The sequence below is a fragment of the Mastomys coucha genome, unplaced genomic scaffold (genome assembly GCF_008632895.1).
Source record: "Mastomys coucha isolate ucsf_1 unplaced genomic scaffold, UCSF_Mcou_1 pScaffold1, whole genome shotgun sequence".
NCBI lineage: Eukaryota > Metazoa > Chordata > Mammalia > Rodentia > Muridae > Mastomys > Mastomys coucha.
In genome coordinates this window covers 12,928,253-12,938,510 of record NW_022196891.1, presented here as the reverse complement: position 1 = coordinate 12,938,510, position 10,258 = coordinate 12,928,253, and the positions used below count along the sequence as shown (strand labels likewise).

Genomic DNA, 10,258 nt, shown 5'->3' with positions numbered 1-10,258 from the left:
ATATATATATATATATATATATATATGAATTGATATTAAGTAGACAATGGTTTCTGATTAAGCCAGGGTGAGTTTTCTCACCATAGAAAGTATGTTAGACCTCACCAGAAATATATAAAAAATACTTACATATTTTCTTTGAGTGCCAAAGCTTAATTTGAATCAAGACACTGTCTTTACCTTTTCTATATATGATATCAGTCTATTGCTCTACCAAAGTTAATGCAACCAAGTAATAATTTAATTTTTCCCTGTATTTTCTGACTTATTTAGAGATCTATTGGCCAGGGTGTGGTTAACTTTCGCAGCCATGAAACAATTTTTTGTGGAGTGGACACTTTCAACCCGAAGGGAAGATTTTTAACACTCAGGATATTCTAAAGGATGGTTCCTTAAGATTCAGGAAGTAAACAACCCAGTAACTATGATAGGTCACTGAAACTGACAAGATGCAGTAGGTCTTTCCTTCCCTAAGCTTACATAGGCAGCAAAGATTGATTAGTGATGCTCTCATATCAGTTAAGTTGCCTGGAAGGTTCTCTGACCATTAGAGCTGCCTGAAAGGGGCTGCAATTCACAATCCTGCCAGAAAGAGAAGATCTGTCTGACCTCGTGAGCTGCCTACATGTTTTGTAGTGAGTTCCAGTGTTTTCAGTCTACATAGGCCATCACCAACACTACAATAGGCTTTGGATATGCATCTATCTTTAAGTCATTTCTGTTCTTGTGAGTAACCTATCACCCATAGTCCTATAAATATCCCCAGTAAAACTCACTGGCTCATCAAATTGTAGTTTGGTAGTATCCTATCTTTGGTGTCACCAATTCTATGATCCGAGTAGTTGTCTCTTCACATCCTCTCAAGAATAGTATCATGCAGTGCAATGCTAATTAATTCATAGGGAATGTACATGCCTGTATACAAGCATGGCTTTCATACACTGTTCTCAGCCTTCACTGAAGCCAGCCTTCTATGTAACCTACACTATCCGAGGCATTGTGCCCTCTCTTCTAAATACTATAGAGACCAGTATAGGGTCCCTACCTGTAATCTACATAGCACAGGTGTGGTCAAAGTTCCTCAACTGATCCATTCCTAAAAGACTCAAGTTTAGCTTGCCTCACCCAAAGGACACAATCAAGTCCTTAAGCCCTATTTTCTCCTAACTCTTTCTGTTGCTGACTAACCTCCAAACTTAGTTATATAAATATGGCAAATGATAGATAGATAGATGGATAGATAGATAGATAGATAGATAGATAGATAGATAGATAGATAGATAGATAGATAGATGGTATATATGCACCAGTAAGTACACACACACACACACACACACACACACACACACACACATACACACACACACATACACAAACACAGACACACACACACACACACACACACACACACACACACAGAGGCATGAATTGTCTTTCTGAGTTCCAACCTTTGCTTTACAGCTATCTTGAGGGTGATATAAAAGTATTTCATTGCCACAGGTTTTGCAATCCCTGATCATAGATAGCATTGGCATTTTTCATGTAGCCACACTTTTCATGTGGCATTTTTATATTGACATGTTTATGTCACCCATAAGATTATTTGTTTTAGGGTTTTGAGTTAAATCCATTACTATATCTTGTATTTGACTACCAGGAAATACAGTCTACATACAGTCTTTGCTCACACCATACAGATTTTACTTTTCCTGTTGTAAGTCATTCCATTTGCTGTGCAGAGTCTATTCTACTTAAACCTCATTCCACTCACTCATTTATTTTTGATTTCACTATTTATTTGCCTTTTAGTTATATCAATAAAATTTTGTTCTAAGACTAATATTGAGGATATTTTAATAGTATTTTTGCAAGTTTTATTGTTTCAAGTTGATGACAAAATTAAGGATTTCTACATCAAGCAAATTTTTCTAGAGTAAGACAATGACGGAATTATATGATTTGCTTATAGCTGGCTTATTTCATGGCACTTATGAAGGAACTGTTCTTTCCTCCAATGCTTGCCAACTATGATCTGATCATACATGCCTAGGTCTACTTCTGGGTTCCCTAACCCATGGCCTTTGTCTACATATCTGTTTCTACAACAGTATTCTGCAATTTTGATTATTACTTTTTCCAAAATAGTGTGATATCAGGGATTGTGATCCCTGCATATGTCTATAATTCCATAACCATTTTAGTGTTATTCACAATAGCCAAGATATGGAATCAACTTAATCAATGGATGATTTAATAAATAAATTATGCTTCTCATACATATATAAACATACATACTCATATAAAAACTCATACATATACATGAACATGAGCATGCCAACATATACTGTTATAATACTCAGCCTCAAAAAATTGATCTCTTCATTTAAAAAGAATGTGTATGAAACCAATATGACATCAAGTTGAATAAGTCAACCATGATAAAGAAATGGAATGGATGATTTCATTAATATTCACAATCTAAAAAAGAAAGACAGAAACAAACCTAATAGCAGAACACAATGATACTTGACAGTAGCTTGAGTTTTGTTGGTTAAATAAAATGAACTTTATAATGAATAAAGTCATAAAATGAACAAGTATGTTTTTATGACCACATGTCCTAAACAAACACACAAGCACACACAGTGTAAATAGATAAAATGGTTTATGTGCAGAATATGCGTTTATGTAATTATTTGTTCACTTACATATTTATTTATGTATATGTATGAAAAAGTGATACATATCTATAGGAAGGTATGTTATACCATGAGGGCCAAGGTAGAGGTCAGAGATTTATTTTTGTATTTTCTTTAATCATTTTTTATGGTACCTTTTGAGATTAGATCTCTGAGTAAATCACTAATTCACTAATTCAGAGTGGGTGGCTGGTAGAAGACTCCCATGCATCTCTAGTCTTTCTTCAATCACTGAGTTACAGGTGCTCACTGCCACACCTAGCTTTTTATGTAGGTACTGGAAATTGTAACTTGGGTCCTCTTGACTGGATTCTAGCTACTAAGTTCTCTCTATCACAATGAAAACAGCCATTGTATAATACATAAAAGTATCACATTTTAAACTTTATATGTCTACAGAATTTTGTTAATACTTCCTCCAAAAATCTACAGCATAATACTGAAGTTAGTATTATTTCAGTGCCCATTATGATCTTTTCATGCCCTGTAAACAATTAGATCCTCATATCATTTTTCTTTTTAACAATAGTGATGCACAATATACATGTTATGCATACATGCATGATATGTACTATCTAAAACTACACAGTCACTATAACTGCCTATCAAATGAAACTAGAAATTAACCACATATGTGTGTGGTTAAATTTTACTGTTAACTTGTCAATTATTAGTTTTCAATCAGATACATGTACAGTATGTAAATATTGGTAAATTTCATACTTAAAATGTTTTATTAATTAATGAAATTTCTAATCTAGTACTCATTCCCTTCTATTGTCTATTTCTGTTCAGCGTTGTTTGTGTGATGATTAGTGTTAGTAGTCAATTTGACAGAAACTAGAATCACCTAGGAGACTGGTTCTGGGAAAGTTTGTTGCATGATCTTGATTTATTAACTGACGTAAGAAGAGCTGCTCACTATAGCTGGCAACAATTCCTGGATGGGATCCTGGACTACATAAACAGAAAATGATCTGAATACTGGTATGTATGTATTATTCTCTGCTTCCTGAAGATGGGTATGATGTCACCTGTTACTTCAAACTCCTATCATCTGTGATATACTGGACACTTGAACTGTGAAGCGGAATAAATTATTTCTTTCTTAATTCATTTATTTCAGTGTGTTTTGTAAAGATAGATATGATCTATAAGAAGCTAGTTACAGTTTATAACCACCTATAATCATACAAGGCAAAGAGCTGATTGCTCTTGGCCAACATGTTAGCTCTATAAGACAGCAGAAGTTAATGAAGAAAAGTCAAGAGGGTATCCTTTGGGATGTACCTGATGAAGAATGTACAGTGGTCACTACATTCACATCAGAGTCCACCATGGAGCCACAGCTGGATTCTGTCAAGGTCTTTTGGACAGTCACAGGTGCAATGCTGGCATGGCGGAGGGCTGCCTTCAATGGTGCTATGTGATTGTATTGTACAGAAGAAAGGCACCCAACGAAACCAAAGGTGTTTGCTTGAGCAACTTCCAGATCCAAATCAAGAGTCTCTGCAAAGAATAAAAAGAAACATAGGTCATAGTTTTTCCAAACGGTCTATGTGTTTTTCTTGACTATTAAACAAAATAACTGAAACACAATCATTATTTTTTTGAATATGGAACATTTTTACATATCTCTCTTCCTCTTCTTCTCAACTACATATTTATTGCATGTGTCAATACATCATGCAACTATATCTCATAGAAAAGATCTACGACAATCTCTGCTTCAAAACAAAGATGTTTCAAGTCAAAGCTTTTCCATTCATGTATTTCATGAACAGTAGAAAGAGTAATATAGCTCTATCATACTCTAGCCAAACTCTAGATATTTGAAAAAAATTATATCTCTCTTTCCATCACAAGTTACCTATGGATGCAGGTGACTAGCACAAGAAAATCACAATGCTCATCACAACATTCAATTCACAGTTATAAGAAGGGAAAATGATAATAAGGAAATAATGGAATTAAAAATGAAAGCAGGTCTCCCAGAGGTGTATCATGTTTGTTGACTCAAGGCCCCTGAGTGAATAAATATTTCTTCCTACATCACCTGGCTTCATTGTATTGATTGGGCAATAACTGGGGAGATGTTTTTTGCTTATGAACTTATTCTAATCCCTAGAATATTTTTGAGTATTGATAAGAGATGGCAATGCCTCCCTGCACTCCATTTTCTCGGTCACAGCTCTATTTAAATCCCTGGAAACCTGCTGCTACCATTACCAACTAGGTGATTTCTCCAAGTCCCAAACTCCTGCCTGCTGGCTTTCTTGCAAGACCAGCAGCCGTGAGGTCTTTCCTGTCCTGCTTTGTGCTCTATCTTCTTGCCTGAACCTCTAACCATAACCCCAGACATCTGCAGCCATCACAGACCAACACTTGAGATGCTTACCCCAATTTGCTGCCTGCCAGCCTCTCTGGACAAACCAGTAACAGCAAACTCCAACCTGTCCCTTCTGTACTTCATTTCCCTGGGCACAGTTCTGCCTGAATCTGTGGAAGCTTACTGCTGCCTGGGACTACCAGGTGAGTTCCTCAAGCCCCAAACTTCATCTTCTGGTCCATACCTCTAACCACAATCCCAGACACTGCAGCAATTAGGAACTACCAGGTGTGACCCTCTACACCAATTTCCTGCCTACTGATCACCCTTTGCAAACTCAGGAGCAGTAAGTTCTATCTTGACCCCTTTGAACTCTATTTTCCAGGCCACAACTCCCTGAATATCCCTCGAGGCCTGTAGCTGCTCAGGACAAACAAATGCCTGCAAACATCAGGGACCACCACTTCTACATGCACCCCTAGAAGCCTGTCCCCCACCCTGGACAACCAGCAGCCTAAAACAATCAGGGTCTACAAGCACTCCCTGCATCCCCAGCAGCCTGCATTCACCAGGGACTGCAACCTCTATCTACAATCCCAGAGGCTTGTGGATATCAGGGATTACCAGCTCTACCTGCAGTCCCAGAGCACTACTCACATCAAGGACTATCAGGCCTAACAAATCTAGGAACATGCAGATGCTTAAAAGCCAGCATAAGAACACAATCACCAAAAGCTAAGGCAGTATGGCACCACCAGCTATCCTACTACAGCAAGTCCTGAATATTCTAACACATCTGAATCCCCCCAAAATGACCTTATATCTAATCTTAGAAAGGTGATAGAGCCCACTAAAGAGGAAATAAATAAGCCCCCTAAAGAAATACAAAATACAGTGAGGTAGAGTCATCTAAAGAAGAAACAAATAAATAAGAGAAACACAGGAGAATACAATATAACAGGTGAAATAAATAAATATGGATTTTTCAAGGCCTGAAAATGGAAAGAAAAGCAATAAATAAAACACAAACTGAGCTAATCTTGGAGAGGGAGAACCTAAGAAAGAGAACATGAACTACGGGCACAGGCATCTCATAAAGAATACCAGTGTGAAAAGAAAGAAACTCAGGCATTGAAGATACCATAGAAGAAACTGATATATCAGTCAAAGAAAATGCTAAAGCTAAGTTTCTAACACAAAACATCCAGGAAATTTGGGACACAATGAAAAGACCAAACTTAAGGACAATAGGATAGAAGTAGAAGAGTTCCAACTCAAAGGCCTAGAAAATATCCTCAATAAATCATAAAAGAAAATTTCCCTAATGTAAAGAAAGAGACCCATATAAATGTACAGGAAGCTTACCAAACACAAAGTAGGCTGGACTAAAAAATGAAAAGTTTTCCAGCACATAATAATCAAAATATTAAATGTATAGATCTAAGAGAAACTATTAAATGACTCTGAGGTTCAACCTAACACTCAGCAGAATGGCTAGCATCAAAATCTCAAAAGACAGCACATGCTGGTGAGGTTGTGAACACTCCTCCACTGTTATTTGGAGTGTCAACTTGTAAACTCACTCTGGAAATCAATTTGATGGTTTCACAAAATATTGGTAATCATTCTACCTCAAGACCCAGCTATACTACTCCTGAGCACATACCCAAAGATGCTGCTCCATCCCTCAAGGACTCTTGTTCTTAGCAGTTCTATTTGTAATAGGCAGAAATTGGAGACAACCTACATGAACCTCAGCTGAAGAATGGACAAAGCTAATGGTAGTATTTACACAATGGAATACTACTCAGCTATTAAAAAGGACATAATGAAATTTGCAAGTAAATGGATAGAACTAGAAAATATCATCCTGAGTGGGAAGGGTGTACCTTAAATATACTCCTCCTTAAGTAAGCTCCTACCTATGACAAATCCCAATAAAAATACAAAAATGGGAAAAAAAAGACAATATCATCCTAAATGAGTTAAACCAGACCCACAAGAATATACATGGGTGCACTCACTTATAAATGAATATTAGCCATAAAGTTCAGGATCACCATGCTACAATCCAGAGGACCAAAGAAGCCAAATAACGAGGAGGTCCTGAAGAGGATGGTTGAATCTTTCTCAGAAGGGGAAACAAAATAGGTATAGGAGATAGAGGGAGGGAGGGGAGTTAGGTAGGAGAGGAAATGGGGAGATGAGGAAAGCAGTGTGGGGGTTGGGGCTCAGGAGTAGGGAGAGCCTTCGAGAGTGAATGGAGACTGGCTGTGGGAGGGTCATCTCAAGGACATGCCAGAGATCTAGGTCTCTATAGAGGAGGCACTATTGGACAGCACAATATGTCTGTGAGGGTGACGCCTTCTGAGACCCTAACAATGGGGAATGTGGAAACTGAAGTGGCCACTTCCTGTAGCTAGACAGGACTCCCAGTGGAGGGATGGGACAGCAACCCACCCACAAAATCTTCAATGCGAAAATGTGTCCTGCCTACAAGATGTACAGGGACACAGATGACAAAGAAAAGAGGAATGGCCAACTAATGACTGGCCCAAACTGAGAACTGTCCCATGGGCAAGAACCAATCCCTGATACTGTCACTATCCCTGAGTATCATTAGATTCCATTGTGCCTGCAGATAGGAGCCTAACACAACTCTTTTCTGAGAGGCTCCACCTAGCAGCCAATCAAAACAGATGCAGAGACCCACAGTCAAACATTAGATGGAGCTCCAGAGAGTCTTGTGGAAGAGTTGGGGTAAGGCTGAGGGACCCAGAGAGGACAAGGACTCCACAGGAGGATCAATAGAGTTAACTAACTAGGGCCCTTGGGATCTTGCAGAGATTGAACTACCAAAGAAAGAGCGAGGATGGACTGGACCTAGGTCCCTGCACACATTTGCAGAAGTGCAGCTTGGTCTTCAGATTTCCCCAACAAATGGAATGGGAGCCGTTCCTAACTCTGTTGCCTCCAAACTATACTCCCTGGTCTGGCCTCAGTGGCAGAGGATATGCCTAGTCGTTATAGTGACTTGATGTGGGGGAATTGGGTGGGTGGGAGGGTTGGAGGAGAGGGAACATGTGGGGTTTTTCCCAGGGGACAACTTCCTTTCTCCAATGAGAAAGGGAGAGGTAATCAGGCTAGGATCTTGGTGAGCAGACTGGAAGGAGAGGAGTTGCTGAAGCTGATATTGTGATGTAAAACAAATAAATAAAATAATTACAAAAGGATAAGAATAAAAAAGAGATGGAAATGCAATCATTTGGGTTTCACAGAAAGATCAAATGTCTCATTTTCTTCAAGACATCTCATTCCTTTTCTTAAAAGGGGTCATTTGAACAAATTGCTATGGTACAAGTACATAAACTATAGTGTACAAGGAACCATATTTTTCTTAACGCATAATAGTTTAAATATAACTAGATGTCTCAACTCATCATTTTATTATGAAAAGCCTTTCAGTTTTTGGAAAGGGTGAAGGAATTTTCTTTCCTACCAACATACATTATAATTTTATTTTGATTCACCACATAGTCATATAGTACATTTCTTGAAATATAAGCTTATATTATTATACATTAAGGAAAAGGAAATAATATTAAGGAAAATATAGAGTATGATAGAATATGAGATGTTAATAGTCTTAGTAATTCTTGTCTTCCTATTTCTTCTCCAATTCTTAAAAAGAATTACTCTCATTCCTCCCCTTCTGTGTGTCTGTGTTTGTATGTATGTGTGTGTTTCTGCATCTGAACATACCATGTTTTTGTGTGTGGGTGTCTGTAGAGGACAAAAGACTTGTCAATTTTCCTAATGCAAAAATTATCTTTAGGGATACTCAAAGCCAAGCTAATGTCCTCTGGAAGAACAGCAAATTCTTTTGACCATGGAGCCATCTCTCCAGGCTGATTAATTTTTGTCCTCATCTTACTCCTCCCCCACCCAATATCCACATTAAAAAACAGCTTGTCATTTGTCTTTTCTTACATGCAAGACCAATAACTGCATATAATTTCATGTGGTCAACATAACACATTGCTGTAAGATTAAATAACAAATTAGGAATTCATTAACTTTCATTTCTCTAGGCTGGATATTTGGCAGCACTGTGGGCTTGAAATCAAAAAGTTGGTATGGCCAGGTTATGGATACTTTGGAGGAAATTATGTTTGTTATTTCATATCCAGCTCCTGTAGTTTTCACTCCATGTCCTAGCCTCCTTTGTCTATCTTCATGCTAAGCAATACTGTTGCATTTCCCTGTGCCTTTATCATGTTCACTTCAATGTATGATTTCCTTGTTTACATCCTTATTCTTAAAGACCTTGTGGTTACAATAATTTCATTGAAATCATTTAAGATAATCTGGATTGAAGAGATGGTTCAGCCATTAAAATGATTGCCAAGTCACATATAGCCATGAATTGGTAAGGAGTGCAAGGTGGAATCAGACACTGGTTGGTAGTGAGTGAAGAGCAGACTTATATCTCCGAAATGCTAGAGAAGCAAAAATCAAGAAAAGGGAAGTATGAACTTCAGTGACATTTTTGTGTTGACAGATTTCAAACCAGTGGGAAGAGATGAGTGATTGAACTGTGCTTTCAGGGTCCAACTCAAGAGTGCTACTTCTCATTCTCAGTGCTCACTGGAAGGAAGCCTTCACTGAGCCCAGGAGGGAACCACTACAAGGGTTTTCATATAAATAATATAGGTATATAGAAAAACTGGGTAACATGCTAGAATGGGACATTCTTTATATATGAAATAATATTATTTTGGAGCAAGTGTTTATTCTAAACATATAGTAAAATTATAGATAATGAGAGCTTTTGGAAAAGAAATAAATAGAAGAATTTTTATGTAGACTTAGAGGTTTGTAATAGGGATCAGTGAGTTAAAAATGCTTATCCTGTATGATGACCTGAATTCCATCTGTAAACCCCACAACATACTCCAACTTATGGAACACAATGAAAGCAGTCCTAAGAGGAAAACTCATAGCTTTAAGTGCTTCCAAAAAGAAACTGGAAAGAACACACACCAGCAATTTGACAGCACACCTTAAGGTGCTAGAACAAAAAGAAGCAAATTCACCAAGAGGAGTCAAAGGCAGGAAATAATCAAGCTCAGGGCTGAAATCAACCAAATAGAAACAAAAATAACTAGCCGGGTGGTGGTGGCGCACGCCTTTAATCCCAGCACTTGGGAGGCAGAGGCAGGTGGATTTC

The 10,258-nt window shown here is 37.9% G+C and overlaps 1 protein-coding gene across 5 annotated transcripts in view; it reads right to left on the bottom strand.

Moving 5' to 3' along the window:
- Window positions 1–10,258, bottom strand: part of Cntnap5 (contactin associated protein family member 5) — a 910,241-nt gene that overhangs the window by 9,272 nt on the left and 890,711 nt on the right. For all 5 annotated transcript variants that reach the window (XM_031380047.1, XM_031380056.1, XM_031380065.1 and 2 more), the window contains one exon: window positions 3,990–4,208. In XM_031380047.1, the coding sequence (XP_031235907.1) occupies window positions 3,990–4,208 (219 nt within the window). The remainder of the gene's footprint in view (window positions 1–3,989; window positions 4,209–10,258) is intronic.